The 26,059-nt window shown below is 39.8% G+C and overlaps 1 protein-coding gene across 4 annotated transcripts in view; it reads right to left on the bottom strand.

Moving 5' to 3' along the window:
* DENND5A (DENN domain containing 5A) overlaps positions 1 to 25,408 on the bottom strand; it is a gene marked incomplete at its 5' end in the record, with an annotated part of 69,329 nt that extends 43,921 nt beyond the window's left edge. For 3 of the 4 annotated variants that reach the window (XM_082485111.1, XM_082485112.1, XM_082485113.1), the window contains 4 exons: positions 3,933 to 4,593; positions 5,282 to 5,391; positions 5,987 to 6,058; positions 25,300 to 25,408. In XM_082485111.1, the coding sequence (XP_082341237.1) occupies positions 3,933 to 4,593; positions 5,282 to 5,391; positions 5,987 to 6,058; positions 25,300 to 25,408 (952 nt within the window). The remainder of the gene's footprint in view (positions 1 to 3,932; positions 4,594 to 5,281; positions 5,392 to 5,986; positions 6,059 to 25,299) is intronic. The other variant, XM_082485114.1, reaches the window with a different exon arrangement.
* Positions 25,409 to 26,059: the final 651 nt, after the last annotated feature.

Here is a 26,059-nt window from a genome sequence, read left to right as displayed (position 1 = left end):
AGAGAGGAGCAGGATGGGAAGAAGGTGGTAACTGTAAGAACCATTGTTCCACCTCTCCATTCTCACATTCTACCAGAGAGAAGTTTATCAAGTGTCCACAGAAATTCTCTGACTTGGCCAAATTTAAAACCATTTCATGATCACACTCTGGAATATTTTTTCCTTCTGATCTTTCTACTTCAAGGATCCCAATTAAATACTGTTGTATTTGTTAAGTAATTTCCATTCCACATGCAACTCCCATATTGCTGCTTTAAGGCAGAGAGTTGCCCATACAGTGGAGGACAGACAAGTTTGGAGATCTTCAGAACATATATGGATAAACCAAAAAGATGTGCTACTTGCCAGGATTAAGCTTCTCTTTAACCCAAAGGGGAACAGAAGGGGAAAGAATTACATACACAGTCCCTATGGACAGATACCATGCAATGCAGTTGAGCTACCGGAATAAAGCATTGCCTGGAGGGTTCCCTTTAGGCATGTCTGTTCACAGCACAAGGTATGGTGTAAAAGAAACATTTTTCAACAAGTTTTTCTGAGCACAGGTATTCAGCATGTCAGACTCCTTGGAGAAAACATACATTTCTTTAATTGGGCCTTCTACTTCAAAAAACCTGTAACTACAGTAAGAGAGAACCGTGGTTAGTAGAAGCAGTGGGTCAAAGTACTTCCTATTCATGTTCACTTCTGTGTCCAACAGACTGATTAAAGATGCCTGCATCAAGCAGCAATTTTGCTAAATCACCGGAGACATAAAAAGAAAAGAAGTGTCCTATGTAAGAGATTACAGTTGGGCAACACAGGACAAATACTACAAAGAAATAAAAATAATACTATAACTCTCCAGAGTGAACATATTTTTAAGCAAGTAAAAGAAAGATGGGGAGAAGTGACTCCAAAGCAAAGCAAAACAGAAAAAACCCACACCTTTATTTGTACTTAAAAATGGCAGCAGACAGCAAATACCTAGAAAATAAAAAACTGTTCAAGAACACAGACTGTAGCAGTGCCACATTATATTTTCCTTTTATTGTTTTTAACTGTTTAGAAAATCTCCAAGCAGATTTCATAGCTGTCTTAACTCAGTGCACACTTTTCAGAAGAGCTCTAAGTGCTCTACAGAGATAAGGAGTAAGCCTATTTCACAGATACAAGAGCAACATAAATTGTAGGAATTCAAACCAGTTCCCAGATTAATCTGGTGAGGGCACTACTGAAGGCCTCCTTCAGCACCATTGTCTCTTTGCCAGGGTTACTCAGCACTGGCTCAGCACTAGGAGCAGCTTCGGATTCTTCACTGTCTTATAGGCACCTGCATTCTTCTAACCCTTTCCCAAATGGGAGACAGTTCTCTCAAGAGGAAAATCAAATCAAGGAATTCATTCCCTACATTTGGATTACACTGATCCAAAACACACAGGCTGTGCCAATATAGTGGGACAAAAGAATTTCCAGAAGCATAAATTCAGAAACATGTCAAAGGAATCTTAAATCACTGCCAAATGAAGTTACTCCAATTCCAAGGACTGACTGCAACTTATGATACTAAATAATTTGTTTCAAAAAGGAGTGCATCTGGCAGCAAAGTCCTCCAAGAGCTTTGGGTTTGGTTTGGTTTTGTGTTTTTTTTTTTTTTTTAAAAGTAAATCTTACAAGCAAACCCTCTAATCCTGACATGTACTGTTCTAAATCTAAATTCACCCAACCAGTATCACAATCTCATCTGACCTAGAAGAACAAGAAACGACCCCAACCACCTCAACTGTCACAGGTTTGAGCACCAAGAGATTTAACAAATCTAAAGAACATAAAAAAATTTTAAGATCTATACTCTGAAGGACAACCTAGACCTCACATTACTGCACATGCAAGAACGTGAGCGAGCCTTTACTATTACTGAGAAGGCACTGTCACAGTTCATCAGAACTGAGGGCCAAAAGTCGGTAAACAAATAACTAAAATCCTTTTTCTACTGAAAGACTTTTCAGCCAGAAACTGTAGATGAGAACTTGATAGAGACAGACCAGACACTTTGATAAGGTGCAACACAGCTCAACTCGGCCAAAGCTTGAGATAAGGCAGAGGAACAGCAGACAGAAACAGTCACGAAGATCCAGGCCGACAGGCCTTCAGCTGCATGGGTCCTTTGAATTCCATATGTCTGTGCGTGCAAACAAGAAACTCAACTGTTCAAGAGCTATTTTAAGCTTCTTCAATTAACCACTGATGAGACATTTGGAAAGTACCCAAGAAAAAAAGTTGAACTTCTTAATATGACTTGGAAAGAGAACCCAGAATACAGAAGACTAGTCCAGAAGCGAGCTGAGTTCCAGCCCAGGAGAAAAGAGTACTTATAATGCGATGGCCTGAAAAGAGATCAGGGAACACTGTTCCAATATGGCAATGCATGCATTGTTTTTCTTGAGGTGCTTCCAAACTGGCAAGGCACTCGTAATTCTGCCACAGGAGGTCTCAAGCACAACTACAGGCCAACTGGACTGCATTCTTCTTCAGATGGAAGAGCTGATGTTTGAGTCTTCCACTGGTGGAACAGATATCCACATAAACAAACTCTTGCTACATCCCAAACATATAAATGCCAATCCATTTCTGAAAAAAACACAGAAGTTGTTTGTCTGCTGGGCAAGTATTTCTAGTTTTTTTCTAGGTTTTCTATGAATAATAAGCAAAGCAATTTGCTTTTTAAATCCAAGAGAGTAACCGCTACAAGATAATGCAGCAAGTTTTTTTGACTGCATTTGAATTACTGTATAGTTTTTCTCTACAAGGTAACAGTGTTTATACAGTGCAACACTTTTAACCACCTTGACTGTACACACAAAATCCATCTTTGGCTTTAGCTTACTCACACATCTCAACACGCAAGCATCTGTATTTCATGTTTAGAGAATGTGGCTAATAACTGCAGGATACATTTTATAAATAGTTACCACTTGTATTCTACATATTTCAGTGACAGCTCAATGGAAGAAAATATCTAAAACAGATTTCAGAAATACCCTGGACTATCCCTGGATTTGTCTAGGGGTCTTCCAGTCTTCTTTATCATTACTACAAAACATTGTTCAAAATGCAGTCTGTCTACTTTAAACTACAGCATTATGGATGGGTGGGTCTGGACTAATGTTAGCCAGCCTAGGACAACAAAAAGTAGAAAAATTATCTTTTGGCATAACTCCACATACTCTGTGTTAGAGTAACAGGATGCAGAGTAAGAAGCCCCGTATCCACAAATTTTAACACAGAAAATGGATACCACTACCAGATTACTTACTAATTAATAAACAGATGCTATTTCAGCTTAGTTGCTGCCTATCCTTTTCAAAGTAAGCTTTATCTAGGTGACTTCAGCAATAACTGTTTCAAGTCCTTGACAGAGGTTCAGGATTTAAATTCAGTCAAATAAAACTTTTTGCAAGTAATTTTATTTCAAGGTAACAACCGAAATGTGACTTTGGATACTCAAAGAAAAAATTATATTTGCACCATTAATTCTTCAGAACCATATATAATTAATTATGAAGCTTCTCAAAATGCATGGATAGTTTGGCAGAGAAGGGAATTCAGCTAAACAGCTAGAGAGGTACATAGGAGATAAGCATACTACTCTATCCAACAGCACAACATTTCCAGAGACAACAATGAAGGGGACAGTCAGTCCATGAATACAGGAGATTATGTGAAAGTCCAAAGTTTTTTTATGTGTCTAAAACTGGAGCCAATGCAACACTCTCTGTAACTCCAGTTCTTTTCTTTACATTAAAACCTGCACATAGATCAGCCTGACTGCATTAACACGCTAACGCCACTTTACTGCAGCTATTCTGTTGTGTGTTTTTTAACATTCAAGAAATGAAAAAACCTTGTGCCAGTACAACTACAAGATAAGAAAACAAAAACCAAATACTCACGCTGTGAATAAAGCAGTATCTGAAATTCCAAGAGGGCACAGGTAAAGAGTTGAACCACATTTTCTACTCCAAGCAGTTCAAAAACTTCTTTAACCGGAAAATCAAATAACGGTAGTTCACTGGTGCTTGGCCTCTGGCAGATAATTGGTCCATAAACACCTGAAAATTTTAACGACCTTCCTGCTGGAGGAAGAGGAACCTCATAGAGAATATTGTAGATGTAGCTTTCTAAAGGTAGAGGTGGCGGCTGAGGTGAAGTCACTGCTTGGTGAAGTTGTTCTAGTACTTTCTTACAAGCTTTCATGAAAGACATCGGAGTAATCAGACAAATACACTTTGAGACATAGAGTGTGTCTCTGCTGATGTCATAGGAGTTAAAACGCTGTAGCTTTGAAACAGAAGTGCCATTGCAGTCTCCAGTGCTGCTGCAGCTATCTTTGTCATTTGTGGGTGGAGTATGAAGAATGTCATATTCAGCATTGTGCATATGATACAATGTCTGCATTGCACTGCAGATCTGTTTGCTAGTAACTTCCTCAAAAAAGGTGAGAGAAAATCCAAATGTCCGTGAGCCATCTTCACGAGTAATAATAAAAGAGTGGAACTGAGGTTCTCTGAAATCTGCTTGTGTCTTGAAAGCAAGCCCTTTAGGCATACACAGCTATAAAAGAGGGGGGAGGAGAGATAGTATCAATTAAAACACACTTTTCTCTCCCTCTGCCTCCAGAAGCATTGGTGAATATAGGATTTAGAATCCACAGACTGCTATTGCATTTCACTTTAAATTCTGTTAAGTGTTACATCTCTGTACAATACAGTAATATGCATCTAAAGGAACAGGTTAAAAAGGCTGCATGCAGTTTCTATTGAAACACATAACCATTTTGTTACCAGGTTCAACAGGAATAAAATAACAAAATTCAAACTCAGATAAAGAAAAGTATTTTGGTCACTAAGACCAGAAACCTGACAGAGAAAAGTACGTTGTTTTATCTAAATTAAGAAGCCACACCACTTTCCATAGAAAAGAAAAATCATGCTCAAAGAAGATTCATTAATTGCAGACTAATTTATTTCTCTACCAATTCTCTAGAATGCAACAAAAAAGTTGTAAAAGAACAAAACCTCTCCTAGGGATTTACCACTTATAAGTTTTAACTTAATTTCCTTTAAAAAATATCCCAATTAAATGAAAAGGCCTTTTGAGTCTGCACAATATAGAGAAATTAATGATTATTTCCAATCTATAATAGACTTCACACTTTTTGTCAAAGAAAACATAGATGAATGCCTTCAATTGTTAAGGTTGTTTTTAAGACAAAAACCTAAAGCCATGAAGTGATACTGACCATTCCCACTGCATCCTGGTCAAAAGGGTTCCATTCGACATTCTCAGGATAGCGAGCAAGAACTTTGGATTTAAATGTGCGTCTTAATGGAGTCTGTTCAAAGTTTTCCCCTGCAGGTGAAAGAAAAACAGACAAGTAAGTATTTCATTCTCTCCATTCTCAAACAAGGCGAAAAAGCAGAACATCAGCAGGAAGATGTGAGTATAAGTGAATTAAGCACATACTCCTTTTAAGAGAAACAGAAAATGCAAGACAGTTAGTTAGCATAAAATCAGACTGCAGATATTAGCAAGGATTAGCATTGTAACATTTCTATGTTGTTAAGTATCTGTGCTTTTCCTTAAGTGCTACTGTATAGAGACTGTGGTTATGACAGCAATTCTCTAAGCTTCTCTTCGGATACTTCAGATTCTTGTTAAGGCATAGCTAAAGCTTCAGTTTCGGTGGAATTTTGTTACTGAAGAAAAGCACAAATAGACAAGATGCAAAGATGATGCAAGTTTAAGATAGACATACAAGTGGCACCACTTAATTTCTTCTTCAAGATTTAGGAAAAAAGTGTATACACCATCTATTACAAGAAGTTAGCTGTGAGGAGAGAGCCTAGAACGTTAAAAGGTCAAGAACCACACAAACGCCCAGGAAGACAAGGTATCAGATGAACAAAAAATGGTGCTTTTTTTTCCCCCACGCTTTTTCCTTTACCTTCTGTTGCACTTGAAATGAAACGGCTGGCACCATCTCGGGTTTTAGAGGCCTGTATATACTGGCATAAAGCTATATAACAAATAAAAACAACACTGCATTATCAATTTCATACTGTCGACTAGCAACATAGCTAACACATACCAGTAAAAAACATACAAGTATTCTATACAGAATTAGCATGCATAATAGATAGTCTACTCTCCTAATATGCTTTTTATACATATACAACTTTATATAATTCTCATTTCAGTTATATATTTCTTGAAGGAGATTGTATCAGTATGTAACAGAAGCTCATAGCTCCTGTATACACAACCAGCATACTGATGCAGCAATAGGAATTAGTTTCTTGTTAAATGACAGTTTTACGTGTCAAACTATAAAATACTCACAAAGAGCAGCTGATGAAACTAACCCCAAGGAGAAGACCATCTCAAGGCCTTTATAACTATATGAATTAAAGTGGTATGGTCCAGTCTTTCACAGATGCTATCCATAAACAAGACGGTATCAGCCAGTCTAGTGTATAAGCTCTCCAATTTCCTCTAGAGCAATGATTGTTCATTGTGATAGCACAGAACTTTCTGCAGTAAATCTTCTGATTGTGTATAGTTGCTTGTTAAAAAAAAAAGCAGCACATAACTGCATATCTTAAAATAAGCTTAGCTATCTTACTAGAATGCAATTAGCTAAATGAGCATGCAGCTGTTGACAGCTGCACTAACAATCAGGCACAATTGCATGAAATCATATGCTTTAAATAAATCAAACTATTTCAGCAACACCTGCAAAAGAGCAAACACTTCAACTCCTCGCTTGTTTTCTTACATGCAGCAATTACACAGCAATAAGAATTTATTTCAGAATTGGTTGGGTTTGTTCTGTACTTTTACAGTAATATTTGAAGTTCCATTTCAAGGCAACTTAAAATCTTTATTTTGTAAAATGTTTACTTCCACAAGTAGCCATACACAGAGATAGTTAGAACACTGCCTATAGACAATAAAGAACCTAACAAATACATTACACCAAACAAAACTTTGTTTCCATGGAATCCTTAAGAAGGCCTTTGATAGTTGAGAAGTCACGTAACTCTGGATTTTGTTTAAACTAAATCTTAAAATATTATCCCAAACAGGGAACTTACCCCAAATCAGGACCTGGGACAGGTCTCAATACCAAAAATATTCACATCTATTTTGCTATTCCTCTGGTTTTTAGCACTGAAATTAAAGGAGGGATTGTTTTTCCTGTTTATCTGAAAAATCAACAGCTCAGCTGACTTTCATACAAAACCACTCAGCTACATTATTTATTACTTTGTTCAATAATATCATTGTTCAGAGAGAAAAAAAACACGTATTTTGGAGAATCTGAAACATGCCTAAAGAGAGGGATAGTTAGGTAAAAACAGAACACAACTTCACTGAAATATAAGCATCTTGGGGAAGAGCAGAGTCAATGACAGAAGACATAACACTTCCACAAAGGCTAAAAGCAATCTTAAAAGATGAAAACAAGCATTTAAAGAAACTTCCAATCTCCCAGAAAAAAAAATTGACATAATGCCACATGGCTATTTACTGACACAAACATACACTCAAGTAAAGAGAGTCCTCTGTAAAAGAGGTTTTAAAAATAAGTCAGGAGATATAACACACCTACTATTTTCTATATTTACGTCTCTGCAGATGATGTAATGTCAACTTTTAGATAATTGAGGAAAAACCTCAGACATTTACTAAGCTGTCTTGTTCCTGGCTTTTCTTCTTCCACATACATAAAAGGGAGACAATATCTGAAGGCCAAATTTTCTCATGAAGTTGGAAACCACACACCACAATCACTGGGTTCACCCATGTGCAAGGTCATGCATATTTTGGAAATAAAAGAAAATCTGTGACTTTAAGACCTTTTCATTAAGATGATTAATATTGCTGCTCTTCCTTTCTTATTAAAAAACAAAACAAAAAAAAAACCAAACACAAATGGATGCTTATATATTTTAAGAAGCCTTGCCCCATACCCTCCCGAGACATTCTCTCCAATGAACACTTAAAATTTTTTAGACCTAAAGTCTGTCTATAATTTAATGAAAGTATTGAAATTGATTTCTGGAAACCCACTAAGTCCTGATCCAGACAGAAAAATAAGGCAACACTTATACGCCTTCCTGTAATTCCATCAAACAATTCAGCTGTTGCACAGACACTGCTCTTCCCAGAGTGCCTCCATATTGCACTTCTTTCTTACACCCATGCTGCTCTGATATCATATTTGTTGTGTTGACTTCCATGTGAGTGTGATGCACATTTTCTCTTTCACAGCAGCACGGTCTTCCATCTTTAGTTATCTCTTCTTGTAAGAACCTTCATGCTTCTTATACAGCAAACCACTGGACCTTCAGATTGAGCAACACTGACTTCCAAAGATAATGACAGGGCAGGGAATCTCAAGTGACAGATCACTAACACCACCTGGAAAGTTCAACCCAGGAGCAGAAAGGTGATCTGTGCAACTCCAGAACATTGGCCACCTTATTCTCTTGCCAGTACAACCAATGAGAACCTGAGCACCAGCAAGTCCATCGCCTAGGCTCCCCCTGCACTTCTCTCACTAAGCAGCTAGTCATTGTCACTAGATAGCCATCAGACAGGGGGGGAGAGGGGATCCACAAACAATATTTGCCTATATCCAGAGTCAAAAAGCAATTAACCCTAAATTTCTAAATTTATGAGCAGTTAGAAGCCTCAAACACAAACACCCTGCTCCAGCAAAATACCAACTGAAGCACATCTCCAGCAGCCAAAAATAACTCATAGTTTCAAGATCTGCCTCTGCGTGAATTAGACATCTGATTAATTCAGTACTAATTGAAATGGTTTTAATAAAAACACTGAAGGTGACAGCAGGTTTAACAAATGGAGACAAATGCATCAGCAAAAACGGACAAAGTTTTATTCTAGAACTAAGAAAATGCAGATGTAAAAGAAGATAAACTGATAAAAAATATGATGTATCCCCCAAGTTTCAAAATAAGTACAAGTTCCCACACTTAACGATTATCAAAGGACTGCTATCATCAAATCATGCTTTTCATAAGGTTCCTCTACTCTAGCAGGAGTGATGTCTAGAAAGCATTTTCCTTATTGATCCGAGTTACAATAAAAGAGGTCTTCAAACATGATTTCTCTGTAAATAATTTCTTTCTTTTGTGCAAGTTCCATGTCCTTCAAAACAATAAGAATCCCATTGTATTTGTAATCTAAACAGTACCATAAAAGCATAGAGAAATACCATTTCACTAGGCACTGTACAAATCCACAGACACCAGTTTAGAATGAGACTTGGTGTTGCACCCAGCAGAGGAACAAGTGAATCAGAGAATCTCAGAATTTCTTTCTCATGGGAAAAAATGCTATCTGTGGCATCCCCCTCAAAATAGGATCAGTGAAATGATTTGCATTGAAAATAAATAAATAGAAAATGAAGAAGGTGTTGACAAAGATTAATGTTTCACTAATCTAGTTTAGCCCATGTCCACAGCTTAATAGTGATCTCCCAAAACAGGAGGGAAGCAAAGAGTAAACCACAGACACAGAAGCTCTTAAACTGGTGCACTGAAGAAAACACAGGACTATAGTAGAGTTTTAATAAGCTACAAACACGGGTAACTGAATAATACCTAAAGCCGCCCCTCCTCCTGAGGCCCAGCTTGCCCACCTGCTGTCTCCTGCCACCCTGGGTAATAGATTTTTCAACACCAGCAGCCACCATCTGGCTTTGGTAATGCCCTTTCCTTCCCCTCCCTTCTTTCACATTTCATCAACCCTCTAAAACTCCACCACAGGGTGGAAAAGATGCTACAGCAATCAGTGACTTGAAAATATTTTATCTATCTGAACTGTGGCAAAACCAAGCTATTCCCACCGTTACACTACGTAGGCAGTCAGCCTCATTACAGTCCTATATTGCTCTCTCCTTATTTGTTACCATGTAATTTAAAAGATCTGCATAAGAGACTGAGTTCTTGAGTAAGGATGCTTATCGAAAGAGAAGTCACCAGCTAGGCATGGTGAGGGATGCTGAGGGATGACTGCTGTGGCTACTAAGGCTGCCGGCTTGGCCCAGCTGCTCCTGCAGCAGGCCGAGCTCAGCTCGTAGTAGTCTCACTGCAGCAAGGGACACTCGCTACTGACCAGATTAAATCTCACATAAGAGACAGGTGATTCTCCAACTCCTCCCCTCATGTCTCTTCAGTAACCTGAACTTGATGGACTGTGTTGCATACATAATGGAAACTACAAACCTGCTCAAGGTGACCAAAGAGCTGAAACACATTACATTTAGTTGGACCGTGTAGTTAAAACCAGCTCCTTCTCACAGCTGTGCCGAAGCTCACACCACTCCTACTAACAGCCATCTAACACAATTTGCAATGTATGGAAGCATAAGGCCTGACAGACTTCCAGTTCTAACATTATTTATACCACCTTAAATGATGCTGGCCTACATATCTGTAATTCAGACTTCCTAATTACAAGCACATTAGAACAGCTAATGCATACACTCCAAGTATCCTATGTTTGAACTAACAACTACACCTCAATTTTATTGAGCAATATCTTACTGAGTCACCTAACACTGAACGTAAGCCCTATGACAATGCAGATTTGTAGTGTATGCTGGCAACCTCTCTGGCTCTCATTTTTATGCTCCTCCCTGCTCTTACCTGTATTACTTTTCTTGCTGCTCAACCTGTGAACAGAAGACAGCTGTGTCTGTGTCTTGGTCTGATGAGAACTAGGACTTACAAATGCAGAGATGCTACATGAAGCTTCCAACCTGTGCAGGACAGCATTGCTTTGGAAATATCTGCATGAAACTATCCACATCAAAGGATACCACTTTTCTACAAGATCATTCTTGTTTCTGTAACTTTTTTCTCTGTATAAACTAAAGCATTTTTCAATTCAGTAACCTGCAAAATGCTATCTACCAAGCTTTCCTCAGCCTTGAGGAGGAATAAAAAGTGTGAATTCTGAAGGTCTAATTTTAGCTCTTTCCTGATTTACCCAGAGAAAAATCTGATTCATTGCCTTCTGTATTTGTCTTCAGGAAAAGAAAAAGGAAAAAAAAAGTCTTCCCAACACAGGAATAAGAACAATAGTTAGGTTGTACAACTTGCAGTTTCAATTACTTATGACCTCCCCCCAAGTATATAAACAATTACAAGTTTCAACTGAAAAGTGGATTTACTGTAAGTGAAAAAGATGAAATTTTGAATTCTTAACAAAACAAGAGAAAGACAAGATCTTTTTAAAGGGTTGGAAATTCAGACTTAAAACCCTACCACCACAGACACACACCTCTCGCTCCCTTCCCTTCTCTTTTTTGACTACACCATTTGCAAAGTTCTGTTTACAACCTGAACCATGGGGGAGTGCAATTTATGGCTGCTATCACTATTATTAGCTGCATGTAACCATGATAAGTAGTTACATATTTCCTGTCAGACCTTTATGTGTACTTATGAAATAAGCTAGACCTGTACTGAAACCTCTTAACACATACACTGTAAATTCAAGCTATGCCTGCCAATCATATACATCCTCTCAGGTAGCTCATACCAACAGAAGCAACACGTATCCAGATGGATTGCTTGCAAATTTCTAATGTGAACTTCCAATAAAACTTTTACATGATTGTAATAATTCAATTTTCCCTGCTGAGTAGTTTGGGTTTCTGTAAGTATGCTTCTAACCCTAGTTTTTTTTTTTCTCTTCAATACATCAATCATTCTTCTTTGTAACCCACACCCTGCCATGAGAAGTTTCCATTCATGTAGTAAAGTTCTACCTGGTATGGAACAATATTGTGTAGCTTAAGTTTGTCCTTAATCAGAAAGGGCAAACTCGATCAAAAAAATGCCAGGGATACATTGCAAACAAAACTTTTTAAAACTGAATCATAGCCTTTTGTATATGCTGTCAATTCACTATTTGTTTTTAGTTTTTATAAAGTGGCTGCAGTGCTCTAACTTTAAGAATTATGCAAGACTAAGAACTGTACAGGAACTGATCCCTGCATATTAGCTAGAAAAAAGTCTTTGAGCAGCTATTTCAGAGATAGAGTCTAGCTCAATGTTCCCTCTACTACAAAAAAAAAAAAAAAAAAAAAAAAAGCATGTCATAAGGATCTATCCTAGTTACTAGAAAAAGTGCTGGACAGAACAACTAAATGGTCACGCAACACTGATTTTAAAGAATCCTTAATACTGCCACTTTCTTTTGTTCATCGAGTCTGCTGATCTGCTCAAAATAATTGCAAAACAAAGACATCCAGAAAGCTCTACTGATTCTGATTAAGTGATTTGTTGCTTTCACCCTGCCAAGCAGCTTCTTTCTTTAAATTCTTGGGATACAGTCTGTTATTAATTCAATTCAGTCAGTCTCGGTGTACATTTATTCTATACATGACATCTTCAAATAAAAATTATTAGATAGCACACAGTCAAAACATTATATTTTCCACATAACGATACTCTTACAGGAATCTTTCAGCATACAAAGGCTGTATATGTAATTCCTACTGACACTGAAATGAATGTCTTAATGAAGTAAATATAAAACAGCTTCAACATGAAACAGTCATATTGCTATAATTAAACAAACGACCAAGAACAATGAGAGACTGTACCAGCAACAGAAACTATGAGCCATACACTTAGGGTAGCTTTCCAGCATGCTGGAGAAACTGAACTTAGGATTTAGAAGACCCTATAACCATACCCTTTACCTCCACACTTTCTACACCACAATTCAAAGAATCTTGCAATGGTGGGAGTCATTCCAACTTGAGACTGAGCTGACCATGACAGCCACAGAGTGGAGGTTTTCCCAAAGTGTGGGCTGCAAGTCAGAGTCAGTCAACAAGCAGACTTGAACAGTGCATAAATTATAAACACTATCCAAAGAACAGCCTAATTCTATCCTGCTTTCAATTAAAAAAAAAAAAAATAATAAAGCACTAAGCCATACTTAGGTGAAAAGGGACATCATAGGACATTTTGAAAACAATCTTTCTTATCCTTTGGTTTTGGGTGAAAACAGAGTAACTGTTATAACAAGCCTGTCAAAGGGCCTAACACATGGGAAAAAAAGTCTGAATTGTTTCCAAAGATACAAGAATGGCAGCAGTCCACAACACTTTTAGAATTAAGCTAATCTAAAACCAGCAGCTAATGTCATAAACAGCAGTAGGGTTCCCAGTTCAGCCCGCAATCTTTCCCAGTACACACAATAAGGCTATAGATATTAAGGTAAATAATTATGCCTACTGAACATAAAATGAGTCCCGCTCTAAAATTCATGGTCCAAGTTTAAATAAAAACAGTTGGCTGGCAGAACAGAGAGTGTGCATACTTCGGAATCCACACTGTAGAAAGGATGAAAGTATGGAGCAAATGAGAGCCATCTGGGGGGAGGAAGCACTGGGGGGAAGAGGAGATATGTACACTGAGAGTTTTGAGGACTTCTTGATTAGTCAAAGTGACAGATTAGCAATAATTGATCCGGTTACATTCTAAAAACAAATACAGGTCCTTAAGATGCACGTAGGCACGGAAAGACAGTCAAGCCAAGAATCAATATCTTCAAATCAAAGGCAAAAGAATTCTGTTAAAAAGAAAATTTGCCATATTTCCACTTGCCAGTGGAAACAGTCAAATATTCTATTTCCAAGTCTTAAGAGCAAAACTGGGATAAGCAAACAAGTAATTAAATTATATGGCCTGTACCATACTAGATATGAAATGAGATGGCAACCTGTTGATTCATTCTAGCCCTTAAAAAACAGACAAGAAAAAAAAAAAAAAAAAAAAGACAAATCCCCCAGCCTTCGCCTTCTGGAGACCAATACCATTCTGGTTTCTCAGAACCCCATATTCTAATATTGAAGAAAAGTCCTTTCAATACATACCTAGAGAGCTATTAATACACTAATAATAAGCCAAAGTTTATTTTAAAAACAAAACAGTAAGTTTCTCTGATTCTTTTAAATTTAATAAATTAAATATTTATTAATATTTAATAAACATCAAAACATATATAACTGAAAAAAAAAAAAAAACACCTCTACAACGTAGGAAATAAACATTGACAGTTTGGCAGGCTAAGGTAAGAAATTCACTAAACCAGAATTCTTGGAATAAAAACCTCGATTCAAGAAAAGCTGCAGCTGCCAAATCTGTAAGCAAACAGCCACTCCATCAATGGACAAATGCCTTCAGATTATGACTTGTTTCCTTCCTTTCAGTTCCTCCTCCTTAAGCAGATCTGCACGTATTTTTCATTAGAGAGGACTCCCTTCCCCAGCAAGCCTCTTCCTCAGATATATACAAAAAAGAATCCTTCCCTTTTATCCTGAAATACATAAACACTCTGTCCTGCACTTCTATGCCCCCTTCCCCCTGTTGGCATCACCACCTGGCGTAGTGCAAGCTGAAGTGGCGGTTAGTTGTTGTTGGTTGGTTTTTTTTTTTTTGGCCTGTCATCTAGGGAAAACAAACTTGCTTGTAACAGCCCCTTATCCCAATCCTATAAGAACACATTCCTTTCAGCATACAACATACATTTCAACAGACAATACAATTCTTCCTACTGCAGTCACTAAAAAGCTGAGAAGGACAAAGACAAGTTAACCCTAATCTGTCAACTCTAAAAGATCCTGTTTTCTTTTTCGTTCCAGAATTTCAGAACTGTGATGTTTCAAGAATTGTAACACGAAGAACCTCACTATGAACTGAAATTAAAAAAAAAAAAAAAAAAGATTAGTTCATTTCACTAAGTGGATATTTAGCATAAACTCCACTGGATACAAATAATCTCTTGATCATCCATTGCTTTGACAGTATAAATTCTTCCAAGCCCTCTACAGCAAATGAAAATTTAGGAATTAATAGATATCCATTCATCATTTAAGTTTCAGCATTCATCCAGTTGATAACAAAACATATTGCCACACACACTCTGGAATAGTTCCAAATGCTACAACAATGAATTTTATGCACGACAGAAAAACAACTGAGGACATCTGCATTCTGTGATTGCAAGGTCAGGAAACCAAAAGCTTTTGTTTTTATTTTTCTGGTACCGTTTCAAGGAAGCCGGGAAGAGGCGGGACAGGGAAGAGGCAGAAGAAACCATCAAGAATCTAAGGCAGCTTTTTAAAAAACAAACATGAAAAACTCCCCCAAAAGTCCTCAGCTTGCATCTTTAAAAGCATCCTAAATCTTTTTTTTCTTTTCACTACTTCGCATGTAACACCGGAAGGCAGATGGGCACAATGTATTTTAATCAAGACTGCCTGGCAGAAATTTTCAAGGAAATGTTCTTCAAAACAGAATTGTTTTACTAAACTACCTTTCTGCTTTAGCCACAGCAAAAAGACTTACAAAAAGATATTTAGGTCTGTTTTCAACTAAACAACAGAAGCAGCACTCAAAATTACAATGACAGGCGTGTTCTTAGCCACGGGGGTTGGGAAGGGGGGTTGCACCATTTCCATTACACAATAGATCTGAAATACACGCAACAGAAGACGCTAAGAAAGAAAAAGCGTGGCTTATCTTCACAATAGAACACAATTCTTTTATGTGTACTATAAATATAAAACAGAAGTGGAGACAAGCATATTTTAAGTATATTTAATATAGAAATCAGCTGTTCTCCTCATGCCCGTCTAAGACTGGCAGACACAGCGAGCCTGAGCAAACACAAGCACAGACCATCCCAGGCAACCCTCCTGAACCACTGTGGATCTCCTTTTACAGTGACATGTCCCATCCAGTTAAATGTTCCTACTTTTTGCGCACCCACTGCCCTCCAACTCCAGCTCTGAGGACTAATGGAAACATGTCTGTGTAAAAGCACAAGTACCAAATGTTACTGAAGCATCTGTACAGTCCGTTAACCAAGTATTTCTATTCTTCTGGGATACCACTGAGGTTTTGCATTGAAGAGGAAAGCTATATTTTAAAATGCACATGAAGCCTTTCAAGCAAGAGGTCAGCAAAATACAAAAAGTTCAGCTATACAGCCATCTCAGTATATGAGTCCAATCCAGTATGTTTCATTTTGTTACCTAACCTTTGAAAATAGTGTTTTGCAGTAACCTGCCTTAATAAGGACTCTCCCCCTCTTCCCCCCCCGCCCCCAAAAAATGCTCTGTAAGAAAGTTAGAGTTGCTTGATGTTTTTTTTTTCCCTGTTTTTAAAATAGAAATTATTTCTAATACCAGAAAATTAAGCTAATGTGCTGACAGTTTGGTCAAGAGGCATGACAAACTCTGAAGTTTATCTTAGCTCCAATTATATCCTTCCTTATCATCTCACCAACCACTTCTCTCAAGCTTACTTTTATTCAGTCCTGAAAACATAAGTCACAGGTCCAAGTTAACTGCTTATAACTGTGTATCATCCCTTTGTTCAAAGTCATAAACCAAGGTGATGGCTTGTGGTTCCACAGAACCAAAATTATGAGCTAAATGCCTTCCCTGATCAAGCCTGATGAAAACAAAACATTATGTTATACATAGTTTTTAACTGTTGGAGACTTTATATGAAAGAAAAGGAAGAAAAGTCACACAAATAAATAAAAAAAAACAAATACCACACACACATACACAGCACACAAGTACTTCCCAGAGCACACTTTGTCACCCACACATAAGACGCTCAGGACTATTCATGGAATGAATTGTCAAAAGAACCATCAATTCACCTCATTCAGTGGATACATCCAGATTCCTTCATTTTCCAAGCCAAGATTAGGCCTCACCTGTGAAACAGCAGCCATTCTTAAGGCTACTAACACATGCAAGGGCAGACCTCGGTATGGGGAAGGTTACTTCATGGATCCTGAGCATGCTTCCAGGGGAGACATGATCACTCAGACATCTATCCAATGCTCACTGCCTGCAATGACCTTGCAGCACTAAAGCAACCTCGCAGAGCATAAGTAACTTGTGCCCTCTGGATCACAAACCCCTTAGAGGTCTGGTCAGTGTTCTGCAAATCATTCACATGGATTTCAGCCTAAAGAACTTTTTGAACATGGCCCCCAAAGAAGCTGTGCTTCAGGGCACCTATGCCAATTTAATCATGGCTGCGCATTACCAACCTCTTTCCTCACACCAAGGCCTGGTGCTCCCTGGAACGTGCTGCACTGAACCACATCCAATAGGACTTGCTAGTCCTCATGCAAGGGAACAAGGCAGGGACACATGACTGCAGTAACGACAGGGAAAGGGAGACGACAGCAACCTACAGTTAGGTTGGCCTGGGCTGCCATAAAGTCTCTGCCAGATTCATTCTCAGAAATGACCAAGATGCCGGTCAAGACAGAAATTTTACCAGCCTTCAGCAAAACTTTTAAATGAGTTACTTCACAATTCAAGATTCCAGACCACACACATAAAAGAGCTAGAGAAGGAGACAACAGTCTTATGCTGGTTAGAGCTGGCACTGACCTTGTTAACTTAAGGGACTTTCCCCCAATGTAATTCTGATGACAGCTCAGTAGGACAGCGCTGGGCTTGGGGAGTAAAAATAGGAAACAACTGTTGGTAAGGAAGCTTGCTGAAAGTAGCAAGTTCAGGAGGAATAAGTAATATGTACCAATAATAGTATATAAAATTTATATGCTCATTAAAATCTATGCTTGTAGAGGACGGAAGCAATGCACAGATCAGTACATTGCAGCATCCTCGAGAACTCTGACCACGTATTTCTGCAACACAGACTGCAATGGTAGACACAAGCAACAGCAACTACAATTGCAAAAAAAAATTTCAAAACTCACCTGAAGTCATGCTGAAAGAATATCTGTTTCTGTAAAACCAACCTTTTTTCCTCACTCAACCACTGAAATGTTGCTATATCTGAAAAACATTGCTTATGACCGCCATGTTATCTGTCTGCTGATCACCTACTCATGAAATGCAATAAAGTTTCTTTCTCAAGTTGCTTCAGTATCAATACATGAATTACTCAATACAGAGGTACACATTGTACTTGACTGTGGCTGATCACACAACCAGTAAGAAACAAAAAATCTAAATAGAAAATGCAATACTCTACACTCCTACAAGGAAGTTTGAAACTAAAGGTCCCTTGCCCATCAAACCATAAGCAAAGTAGCATTTCCTCGGAAAGACTAAGAAACAAGCTTTGAGCAGAAGCACTTCCAAGTAAATTCTTCATCATTCATCAGTTTGTGCTAGAATGCTTGATAATTCCTCTGTGTAATAATATTTTAGGCATCCCAGGTTTAACATTCCAGTTCGCTGCAAACTTGACTATAAACCACAAATCTGAAAGGGTTGTCAAGAAATTCAGAGAGAATAATTACTGCACAACATACATCAGTAAGTAATTGCTTCTGACATTGTCACTTCATGTGCATTATTTCTGCTACATGAGCCCCGCAGGTTAGAGGAAATTCAAAAGATAAGTATGAGAAGTCATTACCGAGAACACTCAAGTAGGACATCACTAAGTCAAAAGGCAGATAACAGGTGTAGTATTTTGTAACTACAGGGTCAATAATTTGAAGATTTGGGGGGGAAGTGTTTTATTATTTGCAAATGGCAGTATTTCCCATACAATGCATTTAAGATGTTCTCTTTGTGTAGTTACTCTTGCAAAATAAATTGCAAAGAAAACAAAACAAAAAAAAACCTAAAGGAACAAAAAGTTAAATCAACCCATCTTTGTATGCCTTGCTTTAATAAGGTGAAATTCCTATGGCTTTTTTTAAAGGCTTCAAAAGTTAGACTTGTAAACTTTAATTCGTTAGACACTGTTTCAACACCTTTAGCCTATTCTCAAATCAAGAACCTGTAACCTTTCTCCTTTCTCCTCCCCCACTTCTTAACTAAGAGCCTTCCAAGTAAGCTGAATTTGTAAATGAATACTGAAAGGTGTAAGAACAAAGAGTTTGGGGGGGCTTGAAGGGATGATTATGTAAAGCACACAGCTCAGTTTCACCTAAAATACAAATAATCACAAGATTGGCATTATAGAAACATCACCTAATAAACTGTGGCTTCAAATGTAGTTCAGCAAAGTACAGCTGCTTCCCCCTTACATCAGCTCTCCCATTCTTTATTCTACATATCAGCTACCCTAGCACGTCTGCCTCAGTTCCCAAAGAGACAAAAGGTCTTTTTGGCACTCAAACACAGCAAACAGCTCCAGCTTCTTGGGAAAAGATAGAGGGGGTAGGGAAGAGTGGAATAAACTATTATCCGGATTAAAATGTTTCACATGTGCCAGTGTAAGTCCGGCCAAAAGTTGTTGCTATCTACTGCTCGTCCACAGTGACCTATGTGAAAACAGTGTGTGGTCTCAGCCTTGGTGCTACTGGAGATGCCCCCCACGGAGCCAATACCTTGGTTAGCAATCTCAGAGAAGCGAAGAAACTGAAAAACCTCCCTTTCAGTCTCAGAATGAATCCCCAAGGGAAGAGGTGGACCATTAGGGAACTGTGAGTAGCTGCACCAATACCATCCGTATCAAGGACAAAGAGAGAAACGGGAAAAAAAAACAGCAAAACCAAAACCCCAAATCCACAGAACACTTCAGCCTTTGGAAAAATCAAGCAATGGCTGCCACCAACACACATTACTTCTGCAGCAAGTGTTGGTACTACTACCATAGCAAAGAGAGAGAAATTCACTTACACACTATTTACCCAAGGAATAAACAGTATTGCAGAAGAGCTTCACCGCAAGAATCACAGCTGGCTCCAACCTCAAATGCCATGTCTTAATTCCAAGATAAAAATGCCCAAAAGAGGAAAATACAAAACAGGTCAAGTGTCAGTCAGAAAAGGCTATCTGCTAATTTAAATTAAGCTGGCTCTTCTACCTCCTCTTTCCCTTTAGCTATCCCTTACAAATACCTTTGAGGCGAAATAAAAGCCTGTAACTATTTAAGTCTGTTGAATTTGGAAACTAGCACGGGTGCTGGTAACAGCGTTACTACACGGGCTACCACAAAGGAAACTACTACCCCAATTCTGAAATACTAAACAATTTATTGGTTTATATATGTGACAAAAGCCTTCACTCATTTCATCACACCCATATTTTTTTTAAAGTTTACATTGATAAAGAATGCTGTTAAAATAAACCCTACCAACAGGAAACGTATGAAAATAAGCTGTCACTTTAAATCTGAAGCCAATAAAATAGAAAACTAGTGACAGTTCAGTTACAGAGGGATGAGGTGAGACAACATTTCCATTTTACTGGCGAGGAGAAACACTTGCTCTAATACCAGTTTGTCAGATTAATTTTGAGTGGAGCTAGGCAAATACTATACACCATGTACCATCTTTCCTTAGAATTTCACACACCAGCACTAATAAAGTGGCTACTGTGCCAGCATATAGATGCCTTACTCATCATCAGTCCTGTTATGCTACATAATCAACACACACACAGATCTTGCCTCAACATTATTAAAAGCAAAATACAAAAAAAAAAAAAAAACCACAAAACCCATACGAGAGACTAAGAATAACTAAAATGGTATCACATCATCATACACTAGAGTGAAAGGAGATCTAATATGGATTCTGAACAGGCCCATGAGGGGTGTCTACAGGAAGGATATTTCCTGGACACATGGGCTTCACCTAACACTCATTTTCATCCTCCTTTAGGATGAAGTTCATGATCAGATGGACAACTCATAGCAGTATGGTAAGGACCTTGGCAAAAGGAACACAAGTCTATCTACTGAATAACTTAATTTTTGGACCATACCTTAAAAGACCAGCTCAGACTAGGAAAAAAAAGCAGAAAGAAATAAGGGTGACAGACTAGTCACTGGCCTTAGTCTTCCATAATATGATTTTTTTAAAAAAACAATCCTATTATTAAATCACCAGTCTTTTCTTCACAGATTACAAGCATTTTCTTTTTAACATTATTTCTCCTTTGTAATACTGGTATTTCTGAAATAACTATTACCATCTTCATGATATGACATTCAAGACTACTAAGGCACATGCAATAGAAAATCTTAGATTAAAATATGTCGTCCAGATATTTGGGTCCGAGTTCCATATTTTGTAACAGCAACTCCCAGACTACAATTACACATAAGCATAATGCAATGTCAAGTTGATCCTTTGTTTTGCCACTCCATAATAAACAAATTCTATTGGCAAGTGACTGTTAAAAATGAACACATCTCAGAGAGAAAAAGAAAACAAAATCTTTAGTGAAAAAGAACGTAGAACAAAAACTCCAACAGTTCCATAGAGTGCAAGTATTTCCACCATCATTCAGATCACATCTAACTAACTCAACAGATAATGGAAAGATGCTATCAGTTGAAAGATGAGATGAGGCACCATTCTCATTACCTTTCCAGGGCACAGCCATACAACCTAAATTAAGAAACCCTATGTTGCAGCATTATGACAAGTTATATTACACACAGAAGATTTTTGGTAGCTGATGTATTCCATTATTTCCTGGTGGACACCAAGGTGACCATGAGCCAGCAATGAGTCCGTGCTGCAAAGGAGGCAAAATGGCATCCTGGGCTGCATTAGTCAAAGCATTGCCAACAGGTTGAGGGAGGTGATCCTTCCCCTCTACTCAGCACTGGTGAGGTCACACCTGGAGTGCTGTGCCCAGTTCTGCAGTCTTTGTACAAGACAGACATGGACATAGCAGAGAAAGTCCAGCCACAAAGATGATGAAGTCACTGGAGCATCTCTCATGGGAGGAAAGGTTGAGAGAGCTGGGACTGTTCAGCCTGGAGAAGAGAAGGCTCAGGGAGGAATTTTATCGATGTATGTAAATACCTGAAGAGAGGGTGCAAAGAGAACAGTCAGGCTCTTTTCAGTGGTGCTCAGTGGCAGGACCAGAGGCAGTGGGCACAAACTGAAATGCAGGAGGTTCCACCTGAACATCAGGAGACACTTCTTGCTGTGAAGGTGACCAAGCACTGGCATGGGTCACCCAGGGAGGTTGTGGAATCTCCATCCTTGGAGATATTCAAAAACCATCTGGACACAATCCTGGGCAACTGGTTCTAGGTGGCCCTGCTTCAACAGGAAGGTCAGACTCAACACCCTCCAGAGGTCCCTTCCAACCTCAACTATTCTGTGATTTCCTCTATGAAGGAAATTTATCTGTAACAGACCCCTGCAGCGTACTTAAGAGATTTCTGTCATCCCTGCCAGCACATCAACGCCACCCAGAAATGTGGAAATGAGCCTCAGCTCCTCTCTTTTCCAGCTCAGCAACTGCCACTGGATGGAGCTTAAATAAGATCAAAATGTCAGTGGTTTTTGTTGTTTGTTTTTACTACCACCTAGTATTTTTTTTCTATCTGCTTTAACATGTCACCTAGTGGGAACACAATTATCAAAATAAGAAAGGATGCCCAGACAACCAGATCACCTGAATTTGGGGATAAAAAAAAAACCTAGCAATAGAGGACATGCTATTTTTAACCCATGCTAACTACAAAGCCCTAAATACAGAATTTCTCACTATATTAAAAGAAAACAAACATATATATACACAGTGTGCATTTTCCATCAGTCAGCCAACTTTTTCAGGAAAAAGTGTTACAGCTGTGCTATTTAGTAAGCTTCCAGCATACAAAGGAAAAGTGCTATAAGAGGTTTCTCTTCCAGCAAAGTAACTAGACTGAGCATCAATTCACGATCTTATGCTTCATTTATAAGTCTGCAGAAAATGCTATATCATCAATACTAAGGTTGAATACCTGAAACACACAATTTCATTAGCTTGGTGAGAACAAAGTCTGCCTGCAGCATCCCTGGGGGCCCTGGCAGCAACCGCCGGTTCCCTGCAGCGGTGGGGCAGCGATGACATCATGCCAGGCTGAGCTCCGGCAGCCCTGACGCAGGAAAGCCCTGGAGAGACCCGCTGTGCCCGCCTTCACCGTGCTGGGGAACCATCCTGCTCCCCAGCCCAGCACCCACCAGCTGAAGTGCCAACGCCTCTCTTCCAACAATGGACACTTATGAAGCAAATTGTTTCAACAGTACAAGGATTCAGAATCTATTTTTCAGCACAGAAATAAGAAGGGGGGGGGGGGGGGGGGGGGGGGGGGAAGAACAGTGTACAATAACCCTTTCATTCAAACAAGAAAGCCTTCCAGGAAGTACAAAGTGTTTCAAAGCTTTATCCAAAACCCACTGGAATCAACAGAGACCCTTTCCGTTTATACCAGTGGACACCGGAGGAGGCTATAACCTAAGACACAATCTGAAAGCATTATCAGTCACACTGTCATGCATTAGTAATAACACAACAAACTCAAGAACATGCACCGGAATTCCAGCTAGCTCATATGCTGTGACGTTATCATAAATTTATCCTCCTCCTCCTTGTTTCCTCCCCTCTTTTTTTAAACCCTTTCCTCAAATCATGCAAAAATCAGTCTCTCCCATAAGCATTAAAACCTATTTCCACCCACCCCAAATCCACATCTTGTCACAAGCAACACCATTACAGTATTATAGTGGAATAGCAGAGTCCAAGATATATTGCACACTACAGTTTTATATACTGTAGATGTAGTCCTTGACAGGGAAAGCAAATACAGAAAGAACACCATGCTACAGCTTTCAGATCTGCGCACTCAGACAGAATATTTTTAAAAAAGGCACTTAGGTGTTCCAGTTTACTATTAGATGGCTAGCTTAAAGTAATACACTGCTGTGTTTAAATTTAGTTATGCGAGGACAGTTATTCATGTTCCTATCAAGATCAGGGAGAATTACTGAGTGTGCCTTGTATTATGTTCCACAAATAGACACATAGTAAATGAATAACAAAATTAACATCAGAAACTGTTTTCAATCTAGAAACTTTGTTCCCTGGTGATTTAATCACAAAAAATCTGTGGAACCTCACATATCCTTCAATTAAATTGTATTGCATTTTGTTCTCTTAGATCTCTTAAATTAAATTGAAGCTGTAATTTAAAGTGCCATTATGCAGCAGACCGTTACGCTGTATTCACTCTTCAAGTCTCAAATTGTAGTCTACAGTTATTTTAACATTATACAAACATAAATTCTTTTAGAGTAAGGTACTGCTCAGCATGACGGATAGATAAGAAATTTTGCTTGAAGTCATAAAAAGAAAGCTTACGTCATAGCCAAAGTTTAGGAGAGTTCAATGTAAGATGCCAGTTCTAATAGCACAAATTTCACCCTACAAGAAACAAGTGTTTATTTGGGGGGGGGGGGGCGGGGGGTTTAAATACAATGATGTAGAAAACCATTCATGACATCTTAAAAAAGCCAGCTAATTAAAAAAAAATAAATATATACAACATTGGTCAAGTTCTGGGCTCAAATACACAAAATAAGTACTGATGTTATGTCAGGTTTTCACTACCACATTCCTACATCCTTCTGAACAGTTAAAGATGCTAAGCAGCAATCTAATTTAACCAAAGCCAGTATGGTGAAACTAAAGCTGAAACAAGGTGCTGCTAAAACAAAGAACAGATTTGTAACCTCAAAAACACAGGTTTGACACAGTGTTGTGGGATAGATTGATATGGCTTAGCTGTGTATTTAGTGTGAACATTCTCATGTAATAGAGTAATTACTTCCTGATCTGATTTTTTTTTTTCAGATACTGCTGGAAGAGAATTCTTATCCTATGTTACAAAAAAACTTAATACAGAACAAGCAAAAAGTCTTCGCTTTCTCTCCAAAATCTGATTCATTAAGATTACCTGTGTGTTTCAAATGTCCAGGAGCCTGACTAAAAGTTGATAAATGTAACCAAGCTCCAAAAAGAGCGCAGTAGATCAGAGATGATCTAAAATAATACCACCTACCACCGCCACCACCACACAACCTTCGCTTTAAAAATGCCGTATAAAAAAGAGGTACTTTGCTGGGGGGGGGGGAGATGTTAAGAAGTTAAGTGCACTTCTACGAACGCACGTTTGTGCACAGCCGGGCATTTCTGCACGTCAAGCGCTCAGGGCAGCCAGGCGGACCCCGACCCGCCGGCGGAGTGGGGCACAAGCGCCGCTGCCCGGGTCGGGGGACGGTGGGAGCCGCTGACGGTTGCCTCTGTCCCCCCCTCCGCAGCGCCCCGGGGCCGCCCGAGGTTCGCGGAGCCGGCGAGGCCGAACCCCGCCTCCAGGGCCGCCGTCCCGCCGCCGCCGCCACCACAGAGGCGACCGTTAAGAGCCGCCGCCCCCTCCCCTCGACCCCGCCGGCACTCACCGGAGAGCTCGTCCGGCTCCAGCCCGGTCTCGGTGTCCAGCCCGCAGATCACGAAGTAGTCGGCGAAGCGGCCGGGTGCCGAGGAGCCGCCCCCGCTGCCGCCGCTCATGCTGGAGCCCGAGAGGTGCGCGGGGCTCAGGGGGTGAGGGGCCGGGCGGCGGCGGGCAGCAGGGCTGCGCCAGCTGCGCCAGCTGCGGCGGCCGCCTCCATGATGGAGCGGAGCGGGCAGCGCCGCACGGCATTGTGGGTACAGCCCCCAGCTGTTCCCGCGGGGGGGCGGGGGGGGGGCGGCCCGGGCCGGGGAACCGCAATGCTGCGCCTGCGCTCTGAGCCCGGGGGATGACGTGATGCTGCTGGTCCAGCCGAGGGGGGGGGGAAGACATTGGTGCGCGCGCAGAGACCGGTGGTGAGGGGGGCGGTCTCGCGCGCAGAGGCCGTTGATAAAGGGGGGTGGCTGCCCACTGTCTGAGCGGAGGCTGACGCGGGCGCGCAGCTATCGGGGGAATGCGATCAGAGCAGCGCAGGACAGCGGCTCAGCTCTGTGCCTCTGGGCGAGGGACCCGCGGTCGCAGCACCGGCTTAAGCTTCGGGAGGTCGGTGGCTGAGGGGCTCTCCTCAGCCAGAGAGAGGCTCTGCTCCCCCCGTAGGGGACAAGGAGGCTCTGCAAGGGGCTACTCGCTCAAAGCATGGTTTAGTGTGGGTGATGCTTTGAAAGCACATCTGGACTTAAGTCTTGCCTTGTCACCTGCGGCTTCTCATC

The sequence above is a fragment of the Vanellus vanellus genome, assembly GCF_965231255.1.
Source record: "Vanellus vanellus genome assembly, chromosome: 6".
NCBI lineage: Eukaryota > Metazoa > Chordata > Aves > Charadriiformes > Charadriidae > Vanellus > Vanellus vanellus.
Note: the sequence above shows the minus strand (reverse complement) of the source record. Positions and strands in the feature narration are given on the sequence as shown.